This window comes from Alosa pseudoharengus, unplaced genomic scaffold (genome assembly GCF_046254945.1).
Source record: "Alosa pseudoharengus isolate Yale_2024_CS ecotype anadromous, Long Island Sound unplaced genomic scaffold, YU_APseudo_1.1 YU_APseudo_1.1_scf_6, whole genome shotgun sequence".
NCBI lineage: Eukaryota > Metazoa > Chordata > Actinopteri > Clupeiformes > Clupeidae > Alosa > Alosa pseudoharengus.
In genome coordinates, this window is record NW_027468848.1 from 40,623,610 (window position 1) to 40,644,711 (window position 21,102).

A 21,102-nucleotide genomic window follows, 5' to 3' on the forward strand; every position below is an offset into this window, starting at 1 on the left:
ATTATATTAAGCATCGCTTTGGACAAAGGCGTCTGCCAAATCCCATAACCATAACCATTAAGATTTCCAAAAGATGATTTTTTTATTCTTTTTTTTTGTCAACTTTAGCATGGGTGTGTAAACTTATTCTCACAACTGTATAGATGGATTACAATGACCCAGATGGCTTATCTTAGATGTTCTGAAATGTACACTATTTTTGACAATTTCTATACTGTGAAATTCAGCAAATATGCTTTGTGGTTGTGAATTTATTGCAGTATTATAACTATTCCACCTGTGTGTACATGGTTAGAATTCTGAAGTGCAAAATAGTTTAGGCTACAGCACAAATATTTTTATCCATAGATAAAAATAAGCAAGTCTGCAAGCCTCTGAATTTCTTTTCAAAGTGCACCAGATTGATGCATTTAAATGTTAAAATATGCAACATTTTCTTTTGGGGGAGCATGCCCTGACCCCCCTAGGATGACACAGCATTGGAGCAACGCAGGTTCAAGCTGAGGATACCCCTTTGGTCTTTGGCCACTAGTCCCTTCTGGTGTCCAAAAACGTTTATTTCAATTTATTTTGTTTGGTAAGGATTAGAATTTATGTAAATAAGTGGTTCTCATTCTTTAGAATTTCAGTGGTCCTAGTAGATCCCTTTGGTACCCCAATGTTAATTTAACTTTGGGACCCTGGTCCCTACACTGAGAACCACTAAAATATGGTAAATGGTATAATTTGCTATATACATACTTGCATTTTTTGCAGAATTGTAATAATGCTTAATAAGCCAAAACAAAAATGTGCTGTGTACGTGTAGCCTGGCTAACGTCAGACCTCATCTCATTGAGATGGGGTCCGGGAACTAGACATTCATTTTCTCATATTTGAAACGTGGTTTACGAATGCCCAGAGCCGTTTATTGGGCGCTACGAATGTCTATCAAATGGGTCTGTACGTAGCTCATAACGGCTTCGGTGTGTCGTCATCGTCTTGCTGCCCTCCCTCCGTTCTCAGATTGGTCCCCTAACTGAGGCGAAAATTTGCTCCATGGAATCCAGGCTGCCTACAGGGATGGATTACTGCACGGGCCTACCGGGCCCAGGCCCAGGGGCCCAAGGGGTCAGGGGGCCCTGAAGCCCAAGCCTTTGCATGGAATTATTGCCTCAATATCAATAAATCAGGATGTAGGCTATGAGTCTGATTGAATTTAGTATTGGCCATCCCCAAAATGCACCAGAAAACAGGAAATCACAGCAAACAAATAATTTTTTTTCTGGGGGAGGACCCCCAAACCCCCCATCCCACATATTTGACAATTAGTGGGGGGCCTTTAATACATCTGGGCCCAGGGGCCCGAAAGTTCATAATCCGCCCATGGCTGCCTAGCAGCGTGAATAAAATCGCGCGCGTAAGGCAGCATAGGAAAACCCAGGCTAGTGTACGTGGCCAAATTTTGGTTGGCCCCACCGAATCATACTCCAAGGTTTGGTTTGGTTTGAAAAGTTGGCAGCCCAGCAGTTCATGTTCACTTTCCACATAGCGGTTGTATGTCTTACTTATCACTTATTGTCTAAAAGCCTAAAATGGTGTGAGTATGTACAGTAAGAACGAGATGATTTCTGTTTCATTTATATTTGTAGTCTTTCTTACCTCTGAGCAGCTGCAGCAGAGTTGTGGACAGCCCCCTTTCAAGCCTGCCCTGCCCTCTTGCTGAAAACTCCTGAAGCCATCTTATAAAGGAGGGGCATGATGCCAAGCCTTGAAGTAAAGCATTCAGGAAGCAAGTATTCCCCAAATTCAACAAGCCAGGCACTAAACCTGCGAGAAGGAAAGCCATCTCAATTAAATGCATTTTCAGTGGTATTAAAGTACTCAAGTCATTTATTTTTCCACTCAGAGATAACCAAGATGACTTATGCTGTGATGTGTGTATAGTGAACATTATATCTTCAGAACTCGTTGCCATAGAAGTAAATTACACATTCACGATGAGACATTTGTTGTGGTTTGGCAGTCATCGTTTTTGCAAGCACTCCAATCAGAATAAGGCTAACTTGCATGGTATGCTGTGGCCATTTATGATCCGATATTTCGGGAGGGAGTGGGAGTAGCCAAGATGTCCGCAACAGGTAGTTCAGGTGCAGGTGGCTCAGGAATACTCCTGGCACTATTAATTTATTGTCTGCTTTCAAAGTTTGTAGATACTGGAACAAAATTAGTTGATTCAGGACCGTATTCTAATCAATGTTTCTCCCAAGAACGGAGTAAACTCGGTAAACCAAATCACCAACATTTTGGGTATGGCAGTTTTACGCTACTGTCCACTTTCGTATATCCAGGTTGGCAAGTAGTGTTAACCTTTAAACGTCACGGTATGAAAACAATCAAAACCGCATCTAAATGCCAAAGCTTCGAAGCAGTTATAATTACCATCTGCCTTCTGATGTCCGGGGATATACATCAGTGCCCCGGTCCATCTCCCACATGTGAAATGAGAGACCAATATGTAAACCTGCAAAGCAGACGCCATACAGGTACAGGCCTACCTGAAAACAACATCAGGAGCACCGCTGTGATCCCTCAGGTAAGCTCGGTGGAATGGGGCTCTTCCGTCGGGTTTGCTTGCATTTCAACTAATGCGGATATTTCTGCTGTTTTAACATCCACGGGAGATGAGAAGAGATTGACAAGCTCGAAAGAGCAGACGGGAGTGAACGGGCTTCTGAAGATTGGCTACTGGGGCCTGGGTGCTCGTGGAGGGGAAACATGGAAGTAAAGGCTGACGCGGCTGCCAGACTGGGCTTGGAGATCAATATCGTTAAAGAGACGGCGAACGACGAGACTGGTGGTCCGGAGAGTGATCTTGGACAGATGACGACTGAAACAACTCAACGCTTGGAGGATATAATGTGGTAACTGAAGTCCTACGGGCAACTAGGTCTAAACGACGCATAAATAAAGCCATAATTAAGCATCGTAAATGGAAAGTGCTTAACCCTAATTGTAATCTACCGTCCGCTCTCATCAAATGTCAGTTTCTATGAACAATTTAGAGAAATGTTGCAACAGTGTGACTTTAATAGAGAGGTGATTGTTATAGGAGATATGAATGTGAATTGGGAAGATAAGTCTGCAAGAAAACAACTGAAACAGGTAACTGACAGTTTTAATTTAACACAAGTAATTAACGGAGCAACCAGAATGACCAATTCCTCTAGTATACAGATTGATCTAATTTTTAGCAATAAACCTGAAAGAATAATTAAATCTTATAACTTTATAACTGGACTCTCTGATCATAATCTGATACTAATGGCTAGAAAAGTAAATGGAAAGAAAGGCTCTGTTTCTGCACAGAGCATGGATTATATGAAGATACCAAAGAATAAAATGGAAGATTTTAAAAATGATGTGCAGAATATAAAATGGGATAAATTAATGAAATCAGATAATCTGGACTTTACTAGCCAGTATTTTGTGGATAAACTGCATAAACTTATTAAAGAATTTTCAAAAATGTCTAGAAATAAAAACAAAAGGGCTTCCCATCCGTGGATAAATGAAAGTATACTTCAAATGATGAAAGAACGAGATCAGATCCTAAAAGCATCACTGAAGTCTAAATTGACAACTGACAGGCTTAAATTTACATCAATAAGGAATAAGGTGACAAAAGAATTTAGTAAAGCCAAGGCAAATTACTTCCTTGAGTAAATAATAAGGGAAACTCTAAAATGACATGGCAGCAAATAAAGAAACTATCTGGACAAAACAATGCTAGAAAACAGATCGAACTGAGAATTAATGGCGCACTAACAAATGAGGCAATGGATGTAGCTGAAGCATTAAATCATTATTTTGTAGATTCGGTAGCTACCATTGCCAACAGTTTTTCCTTGCACCAGCAATATGATATCAAGGAACTAATACCAGGACCCATTTTTTATTTTGAAAGAGTCTCTGAAGCGCAAGTATTAAAAGTGATTGATTCACTCAAACCTAAATCTTCAAAATATGTTTATGAAATGGACTCTGCTATGATTAGGGAGTGTGCAGGTTCATTGATTAAACCAATCACGCATATTGTAAATATTTCTCTGACTCAGGGTCGAGGGAGCTTCCCCCAATATTGGAAGCCTGCAGTTGTTGTTCCTATTTTTAAGAATGATGACCCGCAGTTAGTTTCAAATTATAGACCAATAAGTATTCTCCCTGTTATGTCCAAAGTCATAGAAAAGTTAGTGGCGGACCAACTAATTCTTCATCTAAATTCTAGCAAACTCCTACATCCGATGCAACATGGATTTAGGGCACACCACTCAACAGAAACGGCAACTGTTTATTTTATTGAAAGAGTTAAGTCTTTAATAGACAAAGGGGGTGTGGTTGGGGCGATATTTTTGGATTTACGAAAAGCGTTTGATACAGTTAATCATAATATTCTTCAGTCAAAATTTGTTCAGTTTAATTTTTCTCAGTATACATCTAACTGTTTTAAATCATACCTTACTAACCGCTCTCAATGTGTTAAAATACAAAATACAAGATCCTCCTTTAAAGATCTTGTAACAGGGGTACCCCAAGGCTCAATTTTGGGTCCAATTCTTTTCAGTCAATATAAATGACCTTCCATCTGTGTGCCAAGGCAGTGAGATCCTTATGTATGCAGATGATACTGTCATTTTTATTAACGGTAAAAATCATTCTGAGGTTGCAGTACAGCTGACAACAGTTATGATTAATGTTTCAAATTGGTTGAATAATTGTCATTTAGAACTTAACCCTTCTAAAACTGTAGCCATGTTCTTTGCTAAAACAAAAAAAAATCTTATACAGAGCCTGATGTTTTCATTTCAGGGCAGAGAATTCAAATTGTAAATGAATATAAATATTTAGGCATTATTTTGGACAGTAACCTGACTTTCAAGCAACATGTTAAAAAGGTGAGTAGGATCACAAACTTTACACTTACACATTTTAGACATCTAAAAATGTACATGTTCTCTCTTATAATGTCACATATTAATTACTGTCTACCAACATGGCCACTGCAAACTCCATGGGCCCTATCATGACATTCTAAAGTGCATAGTCACTCGTCAAAAGTCTATTCAAATTTAGTAGGATGTCCAGTTCACATTGGGAGGGGTTTCGCTATCAAAAGTGGAGCGCATGGCGTAACAAGGTGTTCCTAGGTCTTTTAATCAGTCATATGGGTGTGTTTGGGGCGTAACATCATTTTAAACAAATGAGAATGACATCTGTCATTCCCTTTAACGGCGCAACGTGCGATATGTCAAATAAATGCATCGGTATTTTGTCATTCAAAGGCGCATTTGAAGGAGGCTGCTTGCGAGACCGTTTAGAAGAGTCATTCTTAAACCATGCTTTACTAAAACCTAGCATAGCCTTCACGCATTTGCACTCGTCTATTTGAACTCATTGGCAAAGTGAAACTAACTTCACCAAGGAGTCAGTCAACGTCAGTCAAGACAGTTATATGCAGTTACTTTCACTATTGACTGACAATGGGTAACCACCGAAAACATAGGCTGGAAAAAGCAACACTTACCCTAATATTGCTCAAATGACTGAATAAAACAACTTTTATCCTGCAGAGGAGTTGCTTATATCTCGTGACAGTGCGTCTTCAGCTGTGCTCCATACGTGTCTCTCGCCTCTCCCCTAATCACTTTTAACCGTCATTACCAATTTGCAAATGATTGTGAATAACTACTCATTATGAGATGTACAGTATTTCGTAATATCTTTGTTCTAATTATGTTTCCCATTGTAATCGTGCAATTTGTAATGCTTTGCATGGACGTGCGCTGGTGTGCGTTCATGAATGATAGAAGGATGCTGCGTGCACCTGCCAATATGACTGGTGACATGCGCTCTTAAAATAGCATATGAACAACTCGCCATTGACTTCTGACCAGGTTTAGGTGGTGTATGATAGCGATTTTTAGACAACGCGCTAGGCCCCTCCCTAGGTTGTTAATTGCCACACCCCTGGGCGCAATGCTTAAAAAATAAACGTGCAAAATACCGAATTCAACTTTGCGCGGGTGAATAACGAGTATTACGCCATGCGCTGGTGACCCAAAATACAGCCCCATGACATTAAAGCCAATAATATCTTTATATAAACAAGCTGTCAAGATTTTAGATAAAAAACCAAGATCTTTTCATCACTGTCCAATTCTTAACAAATATAGGCTTCTAAGTTGGAACAATCTTGTTATGTTTAAAAATTGTTGTCTTGTATAAAAATCCGACACAGCTTAGCTCCACCACCACTCTGCAGCCTACTGCAATTTAGATCATCTGTAACCAGTGTTACTAGAGGGGCTGCTAGAGGTGATTGTGCAGTGCCTTACAAGAAATTAACTTTTGGTCAATCAGTTGTCACTTATAAAGCAGCTGGTGAGTGGAATACAATCCCACAAAACATAAGAGAGTCCAGTTCTTATAGTTCATTCAAATTAAAATTAAAGAAATGGCTGAAAGACAACCAAGTCTGTCAGCATTAGTGTATGAGATTAGAAGAGTATGATTGTTGGAATGTGTGTGTGTGTGTGTGTGGGGGGGGGGGCACGTGTGTATCTCTGGTGTGATTTTTATATATATTGTAATTGTTTTATTTTTGTTTTGTTTGCTTTTTTGCTGTAATTTATTCTTTTAATTAATAGGTAATTTTGCCATGCTCCTTCTGGCAGGGGAACTACCAATGGAAACTAGCCTTTTGGCTATAATTGGGTGCATTTACATTTTCTTTGTAAAATGTCAATTAGTGTACACTGTCCCTCTATAACAAATAAAGTTAATAATAATAATAATAATAATAATAATAATAATAATAATAATCAGCAACATAATCCTTCAAAGCGCAAGCCCTTGTTGCTGGCCGCCACAAATACCAACAATGGACCTTTCTGGTCTGTCAATAAAAAAATAATCTAAAAACCAATCAAATTGTCCAATTTTCCTGAAGCTCCTCCTTTTGTCCCACAAACAAACAGTGGCTGTGGTGGTGAGTGTAGATATCAGTCGCAGGTGGGCAATATCACTAAATAATCACATAAAACAGATCACCAAAACTTAATTTTACCATTTAAGGAACATTTCAAAGATAAGGAAGTCCTTATCCTTACCAATTGAGAATAAGCACTCTATAAGTAGTTGCTAGGTTACGGGGACGCTGGCGAGACACGCCGCTCCATCTGGCATCATGTTTTTGTTTGTTTTTATGTAATGTTCTGTTTATTTTTTTGTATTTTTTGTCTAGTTAAATGTATTCTCTCTTTATTTGCGTTATTTTTGTGTAGTTTTTGTGTTATTCTTAGTCATTTATTTGCTGACAAGTCTGTTGATGCTGTGACGTTAAGTTAACCAACTGGACTAAGTTAACATGAGTTTTCTTTTTAAAATGTCTTATTTATTTTATTATTTGTTTTTGTTTGTTTGTTTGTTATCCGTCTTGAATGTTTCACATGTTGTATGTTTCACGTGTGACGGGTACGCTGGCGATTACGCCGCTCCGTTAGGCATTTTTGTTATTTGTTTGTTTGGGTCTTGTGTGTGAAGCACTTTTGTTGCACTTTGTGCATAGAAAAAATGCTCTTCATGTTTGTCTGTAAGCACTTTGTGCTCAATGCTTGAAAAGTGCTATATAAATAAATATTATTATTATTATAAGTGAAATTAAATTGAAAAATTTAAATTATTTAGCTAAGCTTACAACCTACAGCAGAGTAAGTTAAGCAAAGGATTAATGGAATTTGAAGTGGCCATTTTCTTGCTGATTGGCGTTGGAAAATCAACAGTTAACACTCAAATAAAGCATGCTATTAAGGTAAAAAGACTTATTAGTATTCTGATGCAAGCTTAACCTTAAAATGAACGTTATCATGTTATGTTAACGTTACTGGAATTGCAATACATTTCACTGGTAGCCTGAAGACATGCAGTGTTTCCCATACATTGACTAATCTGTGGCGGGGCGCCACAAAATCAAAACTGGCCGTCACACATTAATGTTCTATGTTGTACTATTTAAATTAAATATAAGATAAAATCCTTTCATTGAGCTGCGCTTTACGCACGCAGCCTTTCCTTGCCCCGCTCTCTCTCGTAACGAGCCCGCTGCCCCTCCTCTGCATTTAACAAAACATTCACGATTGTTGAAGGATTGTTGTTGCCACATAGAAGCATTGCATAGAAGACGGCGGGCTAAATTGCTATTAAATCCGCTTAGCATCGTGAACATGCTGCGCAATTTTGTTCAAAACTGCTGCATTAAAGTTAACTCTGCTAATGTCTTATCACAACATAGTACATTGGGGAGACTAAGTCAAGTTATGCAATCAAGCAGTATCTCAAAGCTAACGTTTGGATGTTGAGTTTAGCTTACAGCTACTAGGCTAGTGACAATGGCCCCACATTTTTGAGATACCCTTACCGGAGGTAGAACTAAACGCAACAATGTTTTTCCTTATCTCTAAGGTCTCCCATATATGAAATGGATTCTTAGCTAAAAATATTTTACTGCTAAGATTGTTAAATTAACAGATATTGTTATACACCCCAAAACCAAAAAAGGACTAAAATATAGCCTGTCCGTATGGGAGTTAAGGCATATAAACTAGTGCAGATCAATCACACAAGCTCTGAGAGCTTTGAAACTTGGAATGTTTATAGTCAGGAAGTTGCTTTACCTACTAGAAAAGACTGGATGTGAATATCTTGATGTATGGAATGAATAGAGACATGTAAACATACACCTAAAATAAGCGGACATGCAAAAAATGAATATCTATGCAGAATGTTTTCATTTACTTTGTAGCTGCTTTACCAGGGATTATCATAGAAACACATATGATGGTTTATGGGAAAGGTGGGGTTGTACTGAATCCAACAATACCAAATATGTAAATATAGTATGACAAGTTAGGGTGTTCTGTCACTCAATGTATGAGGTGTCCAAAATAAAAGAAAACAGAACACTAGCAAAATACAGTCTCAAGTCCAAATCACATTATCAGTAGTGAGAAGAATGTTGATAAATTCATTGTTACTGCAAGGCAAGTGCTGATCTATATTTACATTTAATAATGATACATTTCATATGAAACACAGATCCAATTGAATCAGGTTAACACTGGAATGGAACACCTTTATTAAAATATTTACATTCACTTGAATTTTGTTTTGGTCAAGTCATTACTGAATAATGGAAAATAATATTGTTAGCTTTTGTCTGTCCAGACCAGCAGTGGACAGTAGAGCCTACACTGCTTACTTCACCCCTAAGTAGCTAAACAGTTAGTTATAGAAACTACTTTCCCTAGCTAAGAAAGTACTTAGCCCTCTGACTAATGTTGCATGTGTAATTCAACTTGATTTGCATTTTAATGAAAATTCTGAAATTTTTCCTTTTCACTAGTCTCTTGAATTATACTGAGAATGTCTTACAGACATTGGATCCAAAGCTTGTGGGAAACATTTTGAAAAGGGCAAGAAAAAAGATCCCTATGTCCAAAACCCCACAGTAAGGCCTCCAACGCATACTTACCCTTGCTCAGCAGAGAGAGAGATGGTGATGTCCATAAAACTCTGGCTCCATATACAGATGATATTTTCTCCAAAATCAAAGTTTCGTATCATGTATCATGTATAGCAGTGTTTCCCAAAGTCTGGGTCGGTCGCAGGAGATTTTATTTGGGTCGCCAGCACAATTTATGTTGTGTTATAGGCCTAACTGATACCATTTGTCATTTGATACCAGGAAAACGAACAGTTTTCTATTAGGATGTAGATTGTTAACTACAGTCACGGTTTTGTCATAAAAGCTCATGAAACTGGCGCATGAAACTGGGGGACGAACGCATCGCAGAGGGGCCAGCATATATCTACCTCTCAAAATGAAACCGTTCTGTGTGGCGCCTGCCATGTACCTCACAGTTGCAAACTGCAAGGGACATGAATCCGCCTATTTGCACGAACATTAATAGATACCAGCTCCTCAACTTTACCGATTAAAATCTAGTGACCGTGCTGTCAACTAAAGCAGACATCCATAGACCGGACATAAGGCCATTCAATTTGCATACAGTTTCGATTGCAGATGCAATCTTTAAAGTTAATAGCAACCTCCTCACATTCTTATTTCTTATTTAAAATGCACAACAGTGCATTATAGTCTACAATTTAAATGGGCATTTTAAACACTATTCCTCTCGTTTTCTACCTCGCTATCTCCAAAGTAAAAAGGTGCATTCATCCGGCTATTGCGCAAATGCCTCTTGTTCTGATATAACGACTATACAATATAATATAATACAACAATACAATATAACAACTTGAGTTATTCGCTGTTTACATTGGAATTGACGTCCACAGTGTTATGGACCCATTTGTCTGCAACGCAACGTATAGCCTACAACATTCTTTTTTAGAAATACAGGAACAGCTTACTATGCTGACGAATGACGAGAATTTTCCCTACTCTCGGATGCGCATTAAAACGTATCTTTTCAGTAGTCATTTCCAACTTTTCACGCTGATGGTGCTCAACATGCAACACAACCGTGTTCAAAGCAGGGATCCTATAGCAATGTATGGTTGGGGGAGGCATAGAAAAGTTGGAGAACCTGTGGCCTAAAACAATATTGGTGGTTGCAGGGTAGATTTGAAGTGAAATGGGTCGCAATGGTCTGTCATTTTTAAAAAGTGGGTCGCCAGAAAAAAAGTTTGGGAAACACTGATGTATAGCGAACTACTGCAGTAAGACAAAAATCAGTGAGCAGCAGCAAGTTGCAAATGTTGAGAGTGAGAGCACATCTGCACCAAGAAGACTGAGTAGGGCTGATACAACATAATTTCAAATGCGGAGATTGTTTCATTTGTGGGAAGGCCAGCTCTAAACCAGAACCTCTGACAGCAATTTCAACTGGAACAGTCGCAAGTACCAGAGAAAAGGTCCCTCGGGCAGCTTCTGAAAGGCTTGTAGATGTACATCTTCGAATTCTTTCATGCCCAGATCTTTTTGCATGATACCAAATACCATAAAATGCCTTGCACACTACATCTCTAAATGAAATATAGCAGAAGCCATAGAAAAGAATGAAAAAAGCAGACCAATGTCTATAACAAAGCCTTTATTAAGCTCACTGAAGACATTGATAAAACAATATTGTCCAAAGGTATGAAAGTGAGGACTCAACTCCTTGACTGATAGCTATGAGAACATACTAAAGACCATTGCTGAGCAAGGTGTGTCAACACAAGAAATATACATCAAGGACAGTGGTGTCTATACATCCCAACTGTTCTCACTTGAGTTGCTGAACATAGAATTTGTAATGCAGCCATCGACAACTTTTACCAAAATGAAGACACCCTGGATGGGAAGTGTACAACTCATGCTATGACGTATGTTGTGTTCCGAAGAGGCCAAGTCTCCACAGCAGATAAATGCCTAGCACAGGTTCCCTCAGGTTCAGAGGTCCCTCACCACCTTAAACACGATTGATATGAATGGATGGAGATAAACTTTACAGGTACATTTTGTCCATTCTTTTACACTTCACATCCAGGGTGTCTTCATTTTGGTCAAAGTTGCTGATGGCTGCATCACAAATTCCATGTTCAGCAACTCCAGTGGGGCCAGTTGGGATGTAGACACCACTCTCTGTCCTTGATATCTGGTCTGCTGCAAAAGATGTGAGAAGTGCCTAACTTTTGTATAGGAAACACAGTGTCCCATTGCACTGAGCTCATTGATGACTGTCTTATACTACCAAACTCATGATGTATCAAAATGGGAAGTCCCAGTGTGATTGGCGTATGGATGTGACAGCTCTGTTCAATGAGATCATGACAAATTAACACACAGATTCTCCTTTGAAGCTGGGTCATCACCACATGTTTGGTCATTTCTGTGGGCATGTTAATCAACACACCAGTTCACAAAGTCATACAGGATGTTGGGTACATACTTGCTGCATTGGAAACATAATAGACAGTCACTGCTGACATATTACTCACTGTAATGCTCTACCTGATCCATGCTTTTCCTCAATATGTCTGCAGCCCTGTGTAATATTTGGATTTCGGAAAGACTCTGACTTGTCTGTGGAAGCGTAGTCTCAGTCTACTGTTATTTCTGTGAGTTTAGCAGCTTCCCTCAGTGCACAATATGGTCATACTATCTGAGCAGATCAGATCTGACTGTCTTGGACGTGGAACAAATGCAAGCCTGTCTTTGTAATGCTGTATCAGCTTTTCCTTTAGTTTCCAGGATCTATATTTCTTGTGTTGAACTATAGACACACCTTCTTGCTTAGCAATGGTCATTAGTATGTTGTCATAGCTTTCAGTCAAAGAATTGAGATCTCACTTTTATATCTTTGGACAATACTGTTTTATCAATGTCTTCAGTGAGCTTAATAAACGCTTTGTTATAGACATTGGTCTGGTTTTTTTATTCTTTTCTATGGCTGCTGTTATATTTCGTTTAGAGATGTAGTGTGCAAGGCACATTTTATGGTATTTGGCATCATATGCAAAGAGATCTGGGCATGAAAGAATTTGAATGTACATCTTCATCAAGCCTTTCAGAAGCTGCCCGAAGGACCTTGTCTCTGGTACTGGGGACAGCCGTGGCCTACTGATTAGGGGTTCGGGCTTGTAACCGAAGAGTTACCGGTTCGATCCTCAACCCAGAAGGGAAAAAGGCGGGGGAAGTGGTTGAGCACTGCTCTCCCATGCCCACATCGTTAGGCAAACTTGAGCAAGGCACCTAACCCCTCACTGCTCCCCGAGCGCCACTGTAATAAGGCAGCTAACTGCTCAGGGTTAGTGTGTGCTTCACCTAATTGTGTTCACTGTGTGCTCTGTGTGTTCACTAATTCACGGATGAGATAAATGCAGAGACCAAATTCCTTGTAAATACTTGGCCTTAATTTACATTGCCCCTGTACCAGTCGAAATGGCTGTCAGAGGTTCTGATCTAGAGCTGGCCTTCCCACAAATGAAACAATCTCTCAGTATTTGAAACTCTCAGTATTTGATACTCAGCCTTCTTGGTGCAGATGTGCTCTCACTCTCAACATTTGCAACTTGCTGCTTACTGATTTTTGTCTGACTGCAATAGTTCACTCTACATGATACATGATATGCAACTTTGATTTTGGAGGAAATATCATCTGTATATGGAGCCAGAGTTTTATGGACATCACCATCTCTCTCTCTGCTGAGCAAGGGTAAAGTATGCGTTCTACTGTGGGGTTTTGGACATAGGGATCTTTTTTCTTGCCCTTTTCAAAATGTTTCCCACAAATGATACAAAGCTTTGGATTCAATGCCTGTAAGACATTCTCCATAATTCAAAAGACTAGTGAAAAGGAAAAATGATATACATTTCAGAATTTTCATCGAAATGCAAATCAAGTTGAATTACACATGAAACATTGGTCAGAGGGCTAAGTACTTTCTTAGCTAGGGAAAGTAGTTTCTACAACTAACTGTTTAGCTACTTAGGGGTGAAGTAAGCAGTGTAGGCTCTACTGTCCAAACAAAATTCAAGTGAATATAAATATTTTAATAAAGGTGTTCCATTCCAATGTTAACCTGATTCAATTGGATCTGTGTTTCATATGAATTGTTTAATACTGGGGCATATGAAATGTATCATTATTAAATGTAAATATAGAGCAGCACTTACCTTGCAGTAACAATGAATGTTAACATTCTCCTCACCACTGATAATGTGATTTGGACTTGCTTGTGATTTGGACTTGATTCTTCATACTATATTTACATATTTGGTATTGTTGGATTCAGTACAACCCCACCTTTCCCATAAGCCATCATATGTGTTGCTATGATAATCCCTGGTAAAGCAGCTACAAAGTAAATGAAAACATTCTGCATAGATATACATTTTTTGCATGTCCGCTTATTTTAGGTGTATGTTTACATGTCTCTATTCATTCCATACATCAAGATATTCACATCCAGTCTTTTCTAGTAGGTAAAGCAACTTCCTGACTATAAACATGCCAAGTTTCAAAGCTCTCAGAGCTTGTGTGATTGATCTGCACTAATTTATATGCCTTAACTCCAATACGGACAGGCTATATTTTAGTTCTTTTTTGGTTTTGGGGTGTATAACAATATCTGTTAATTTAACAATCTTAGCAGTAAAATATTTTTAGCTAAGAATCCATTTCATATATGGGAGACCTTAGAGATGAGGAAAAACATTGTTGGGTTTAGTTCTACCTCCGGTAGGGGTATCTCAAAAACTAAAGCCCTTTCTGACCATTTGTCACTAGCCTATACAGGTGCTTGTCAATTTCGTTACTCATGCAGGGGTCATTTTATTGACTCTGACACTGAAAGTTTTCAAAATCCCGATGTAAATGGTAAAGTGTTTTCCAAGACTCAAAAGTGCTTGTCCCAAGGAGAAGTACGAACCTTTATTTTAACTAACTACGTAGAAAACGTTATGAATTACATCCACACATCAGCAGCCTTTTAACTGTTACAATCGCAAGGGTTCCTTCACAAACGTCTTAAAGTGACAGGCACTCAATTAGACCTATACACTACCAAGACAATCTTAACCCCCCCCCCCCCTTGTCCAAGTAAGCTACCGCCACTAATCGAATCCAATCCTGTGGGAAACACTGACATGGTTCTGATATAAACAGCTATTATATTAGGCAGTTCACGTACAATGAGGTTGTGTAGTCTCGAGATTATATGGTCATAAACTTGTGTAAAATACCATGGCTAACATGCTAATTGTTTCTTGAAATAAACTGCTTCACTTCAACAATCACGGTAGCCTACATCATTACCTTTACATTGATGTATAGTATAAGTATATATACTCTTTTGATCCCGTGAGGGAAATTTGGTCTCTGCATTTATCCCAATCCGTGAATTAGTGAAACACACTCAGCACACAGTGAACACACAGTGAGGTGAAGCACACACTAACCGCGGCACAGTGAGCTGCCTGCGACAACATCGGCACTCGGGGAGCAGTGAGGGGTTAAACGTCCCACACACACCGGCATAGATGGGTAAACAATAGAAACAGCAAGTTAACATGATGCGGTTTATAGCATGGTTAGGAGGATCAGAATGTGATTTGTGTGGGATAACGTTAGTTGTGGTGTCATGCCTGGCTGCGTTGAGACAAATTCACTTGTTTTTCAGTTCAAAGATTCTAATTGTAAGCCTAAAATCAATGCCCTGCTAGCGGTACACCTTGATATTTATGCAAATAACCATATATAACTGTTAAATACTGGTTCTCTGGTTCTCCCTACATTAAGTTTAACATTACCAATGCAAAAGCCTGTGGGACCTTAGCAACAGTAACTAAGTGGGTGGGAAAAACCGCTCAAAAGCGGAAAGGTCCATTAACTACAAGTTCTTCAGTAATTCCTCTTTGTTGCTGTGGCCATTTATGATCCATAGATAGAATAGATGGAAACAGAAAGCAAAGTTTGCTCATCCGAAAAAATTATCTGATCTGTGACTCAAAATCATGATACGATCGGAACCATGAGCTTTGTGATCCATTGCACCCCTAATACTAAGCCTAGTCTCTCATAGCCTAATATTATAATTTGGTGTCTACATGAGTACAAAATGTGTAGTCAAACTGTTAACAACTACACCACCTTTGACTCATTTTGCTCCACATAATGGAAATAAGAATACCTTTTCTCATCTTCTTTTTGTCTGAAATAGGTCCCCACAATACATAAACACCAGCTGCCATGGCTGCCACTATTCCACCGATGAGTCCCCAGCTTCTCAACATCTTGGGCCTGAAACACATTACAACATAATCTTGACAAAACTATTAACACAGAAATCTGAAGATAGACAGAGATTTACATTGTGTTCAAGATATTTCAGATTTTAGATAGATTTACTATGGTATAACCAGAGACTTTCTAATGAGGAGACACAGCACTCAAAAAATCCTCCATAGAAATGCATGGGGTTAGTTTGTAACGTCAATATGGCCATTGTCTACACATATCCCACCCCTTCCTTGGCAAAACGTCGACATGTGAATACATTGAGCCAATCATGTGGTGTGATGTGAATACATTGAGCCAATCATATGGTGTGACATCTTCCCAATCATGTGTTGTGAATTCGCCGCTGGAGCAAGATTGATGTCGTGAAGCCTTGCGCACGCGCATTTCTGCTGAATAGGATGACCGACGAGTGCCCAAAAAGCGTTGCTATATGGCCGCAGAGTAGAGGGACTTGCCTAAAAGTACTTTGGTATAACTACCCACCGTTACCACTGTCAGGACCATTTTAAATAACACACTTAGACTTAAAACTCAGCAGGCGTTCAAGAGAGAAAGACAGTAGTTTTTCTGGTTTGTTTGCACTGGGAAGTGGGATAATTCCCATTAACGGTGCTCTAACGGTGCAGATCTACTTCGGCGTGTACTGTAGCACTTCTGTCGTCTTTTCAAGCGTCTTTAACGCACCAACACAGCGAAAAGGTGGCGCTGCATTTGAAAAAGGGCTGTGTGTCAAAAAGCTGGGTGATGCTATAGACTGTAAAAAATTTGGATAAAGCGTCTGTCACCCATAGATTTTCTGAAGAACGCAATTTTCTGAGGCCGTTTATGGGCGGTGCCATTTTGGAAAATCTTGGGAAATCCTAACTCCGCCCACCTCCATGTATGGGTAAAAGGGTGGGGCTTTGTGTGAGACTGAGCCAGCCGGTGGACCCGCCTCTTCAGCCAAGCAGCCTCAGCTATCTGTAACGTTAGGCCTACAAGATTGACTGGCACAGACTTAACATAACGTAACATACATTTGCTGGTAAGTTCATGTATGTTTCTTAATGCCATGTTCAGGCACCTTATCATTTTGTATCCTGAAAGGTAATATTCGGGTGAACGGTTGAAAAGTTGAGAATGAAGAGTTGAGTTTGCAGCTTCTAGGTAAAATAAACTAATGTTAGCTATCCCTCCCTTGCTTACGGTAAAATAACGTAGAGTAATTTAGCAGTTTAACGTTACAGGTTCACCAACTCACGTAGAGTAACCTAGCAGTTTACAGGTTCAGCAACTCACTACTGACAAAAATGTATCTTTGCCTTTATTTTTTTGTGATTAACGTTACCCATCTCATATGCTCAATGGCAGCCATTTCATTGTAACCTTAATTTACTTGTAAACTTAATGTGTCAACGTGTTGGCGTGAATTGATAACAAAATCATAGTGGGGTATTAGTTGTACATCATTAATTATTTTGATTAAAGCTGCAGTTGGCAAGATGTTTTTGATCATATTCACTGAAACCGACACTATGCTCCGACAAAACAACATAAATCAGCCCATTTCAGGAAAAAAACGCACTTCTACCTCCACCTAGAGGCTGTTATTTGTTTTGCAAAAATCCACAGCTCCCGGTTCTTCTGGTCCAATCAGATCAGGGCTGTCTGAGATCTGACTGTCAATCACAGTCTGGTTCAGTCTGGTGCGCACTGATGAGCCCAACCTCGATGAGAGGGTGCTCGGTGGTAGTGGGGGAGGGGCATGAGAGTTGTAAACATTAAACATTTTGGCTAAGTCCCCTCAATCTGTCAGACTTGCCAACTATGCGATCTAAACTAACGAGTTAGAAAAAAATTCACCCCCCTCCATAGCTGTCAACCCTCCCGTTTTTTCCGGGTTTCTCACGTATTTTAACTTTTTTCCCCACTGTCTTCCCGTTTTAATATTTTCCCGTAAATATCCCAAATTTTAACAATCTCATAACATTAGCTCTACCATCGGACTTGTCAGTTTCAAAGTGCAAAGTGTAGGCTACGGCCGAACGCTGTGTATCGGCCTACCACTCAGCTACGAGTAGCCCATAAACTGCATGACAGGCTATTTATATTTTCTCTCTAAAATCTCTAAAATAACCAAATGCATTTGTTCAACTTTATGAAGAAGAATTATAGGCTACTTGGAACGCACACATTTTGTCTGCGCAGGAGAGAGAATGACAGCGCACAGGGCCATAGATTAGGCTACAGAACTTTAACCTTGCTAGGGCTGTATAAAGTTGACCAAATTAATATAGGCTGTTGGTAGGCGTAAATAAAGTAGAGTACTTTGTTGTATTGTTTAGCTGACCAATGCACGAGCTTGCAATTATGAAACGGACTAATACTGCAACCCTTCCAACGTTGGGGGACGAATGTTGACATTTTCCCGTATTCTGCGTGAGAAACCGGGAAATCTCCCTTATTTTCAAAGCTCAATGTTGACAGCTATGCCCCCCTCAGTTGTCAGGCACTGGGAAACTACCGAAAAGTAAAAAGAAAAGTCCATAGGACAAGGCTTTAAAAGCGTGAATTTACGCTGTGAAAACGGACATTTTAACATGGGAGTCTATGGACATTTGCTCGCTTTTGGGCCCAGTCCCAAGTGGATTTTCGATGTATTGCAGTTTTTCAAACTTCTAGTTGGGCTTCAATGTTCAGATTGGAATGTTGGCGCTTGGGCGATGCCCATTGTCACTCCCCGATGTGAGTCGCTACCCGATGTGAGTCACGCATGCTCAGATTGATAGGTTTTACGGCATAACTCCAAGGCATCCGACTGAAATCCATAAAATAATTCACTTTTCTGTTTCAAAAATGTTTTAGCTATCTAAGATTGTTTCATTGCTAACGTTAGCAAACGCCATTCAAGTGACAGCCTTTGTTTTGCTTGATTGCTTACTTACTTGCCAGCAGTGAACAAACTTCGTTATGTAGGTCAATTTTTATTGATATTACAGAAGTCTCTCGCTAGCAGGCTACTTAGCTCTAATCTAGAACTGACATTAGTCGCAAAGTGACGCATGCGCGACTCAGATCCGGTAGCGACTCACATCGGGGAGTGACACCCATCTTTAAATTAATCCGTTGAACACAATGCGACTATCCAATGAGAGCACAAGGTTGTAGGTCCTTTGTTGTACGACAACAGTGCCTGTGAAACTTTGGTTCTCAAAACAAATTAATGTTGAACGATCTCTTCCATGACTACCTAGGATTCCATAATACAAACGAAACTAGGATTTGGAGAAACATCAAGATGTAGGGTCTGGGAGGGGCGGGATAAACGGCTGTCTTTCAAATTCCCTCTAGCAATAAGATAGCGCTACAACTCATGAGTTCCATGCGTTGGCTAGTTGTTCAAACTTTTGCCAACTTAAAAAAAAGTTTAACTCGAGTCGCCATTCAAAGACAGCTGTTCAGCACCAGCATCAATCTTCTTTGTTTTCAAGGGAATTCACGCGGAACCGTCGCAACTCTGCCGTTATTATGTTAAGCCCATCCACCGACTCATGGCCTGACCGAAGTTTGTTTTTTCCAGCTCGCAAGCCAACAGAGTTGCTAGACTACCCTGGCTGCAAGTTACATTTGCTGCCGCTAGGGTGCGTCTAGATTTCTAGGCTAGACTGTTGGTGTTTCTGGTGCGGATTTGAGATTGCATTGAGTCATTTAAATAGAACGATTTTGAAACGGCTTGCATTGTTTGTATTGGCTATTAATATTTTCGAAAACTGATATGCTACATTCCTAAAATGGTTGTACATTTGTGAGAAACACAAGACAAGTTAAAAGTAGGCTGGGTGAACCCTGATCTGCCGGCGATTTCTTTTTCCTTCTTTTTCCAATCTTAAAAGATTGAGCTTGGTCTGGTGAAAGCCAGACTAAGTTAAAATAACTGACTAGCTGCAAATTCACATTTTAAGCCTACACACCTCTGAACAAGGGTCACGCCGTGTCGCGAAAGTGGATCTGCACCGTAACACCAGTATAGTATAGAACACACATCAAACATGGGAGGAATATCAGACGAAAGGTAGCGTAAGAAAATGCATGGCATGAGATCGTCGCGGTCAATGCATGAAACTCGAGACCCCTGATAGCAGCCTATTATAGCCCACTCAGTTTCTAGTTTCTACCTAACTAGTTGTGTTGGCCCAATCTGAATCACCATCTCGGTCTGAAATCCCATGCTAGATTGCTAGCTTCCTGGTGATGGAGGAATTTTCATTATGATCGGCTACTTGCAGGACAGGCTAGATCTAATGATATTGTGAAAATACTAGTCTAAACTCAAAATATGATATCGTAAATAAACAAAGAAAAATAACCGGTGTTGTAATCAACCTTACTTGACTTGTCTTGCTTAACGGCTCCTGGAACAAGGGTGTAAGTAGTTCAGGGAGCACTTGGACAGCGCGGTCTGTCGCATTTCACTCAGACGTTACAGGCGCTTATTCTCAAAAATGCTCTGGAGCGATCTTGTGACATTGTCAGTAACATACTGATTGTCAAGTGATTTAATACGATGTCAGAACAGTTCCTACTAACCGATAGAGCACCTGCACTTTCGTAAATAGTCTTTCAAGTGCCAAAATGTTAATAAGACGCTGTCGCAATGCACTAGCCTAGCCTATGCCTAGACCACACCAGTCTGTATACGGAAATTCTCTAATGCAGCGTTCCAAGCAGTTACCAGTTTCTTAGTTCCGACTTTAAAGTTCGGGATTTACTTAAGGTCACGAGCAGGAACTACGACCAGGTGCTGTTCTGTATTTTGTTTTCTATAAGGAGGTGGTGCAATGTCGATCACCCAGTTTGATTAAAATGGGGATTTAGTCGGAAATTCCAATTTCTGAGTTTTGTGGAACACTGAAAGCTGCGTGTAGCCAACGACAATAACGGTAGTTTGAATATGGCCGCCGTTCTTCGTTTTCAAAATAAAAGTTGATAGTTATTACTTGTTACTAAAGAATAATTGCTCTCGGGCAATCTTTATATTCTTTATCTTTGTCTGGTTCTACCCAGAAACATATATCACATAGAGAGTTGTAACAATCCACAGGCCTACAGAAAAATATAGACCTACATAGAGTTTATTCGTCATTCTTATGGTTCACATAAAAACGAGATTGTGTTTCACACATCAAATACATTATGCTAATGCTAAAGTGTAGCCTATAAATAGGTTAAAACAGGACTAGGATTGGTTAAAAACGAACTACAAATAGATAAATAAGTT

The 21,102-nt window shown here is 39.6% G+C and overlaps 1 protein-coding gene across 3 annotated transcripts in view; it reads right to left on the reverse strand.

Moving 5' to 3' along the window:
• The window catches only part of usp30 (ubiquitin specific peptidase 30), a 30,409-nt gene extending 9,681 nt beyond the window's left edge, over window positions 1-20,728 (reverse strand). Inside the window, exons 1-3 of one of the 3 annotated variants that reach the window (XM_076271223.1) lie at window positions 20,213-20,728; window positions 15,736-15,845; window positions 1,642-1,809 (exon numbers count right to left, since the gene is read on the reverse strand). In XM_076271223.1, coding sequence (XP_076127338.1) covers window positions 1,642-1,809; window positions 15,736-15,838 — 271 coding nt within the window. In that variant the 5' untranslated portion in view covers window positions 15,839-15,845; window positions 20,213-20,728. Of the gene's footprint in view, window positions 1-1,641; window positions 1,810-15,004; window positions 15,714-15,735; window positions 15,846-20,212 lie in introns of those variants that run through there. The other 2 variants (XM_076271221.1, XM_076271222.1) reach the window with 2 other exon arrangements.
• Between the last annotated feature and the right edge of the window lie 374 nt (window positions 20,729-21,102).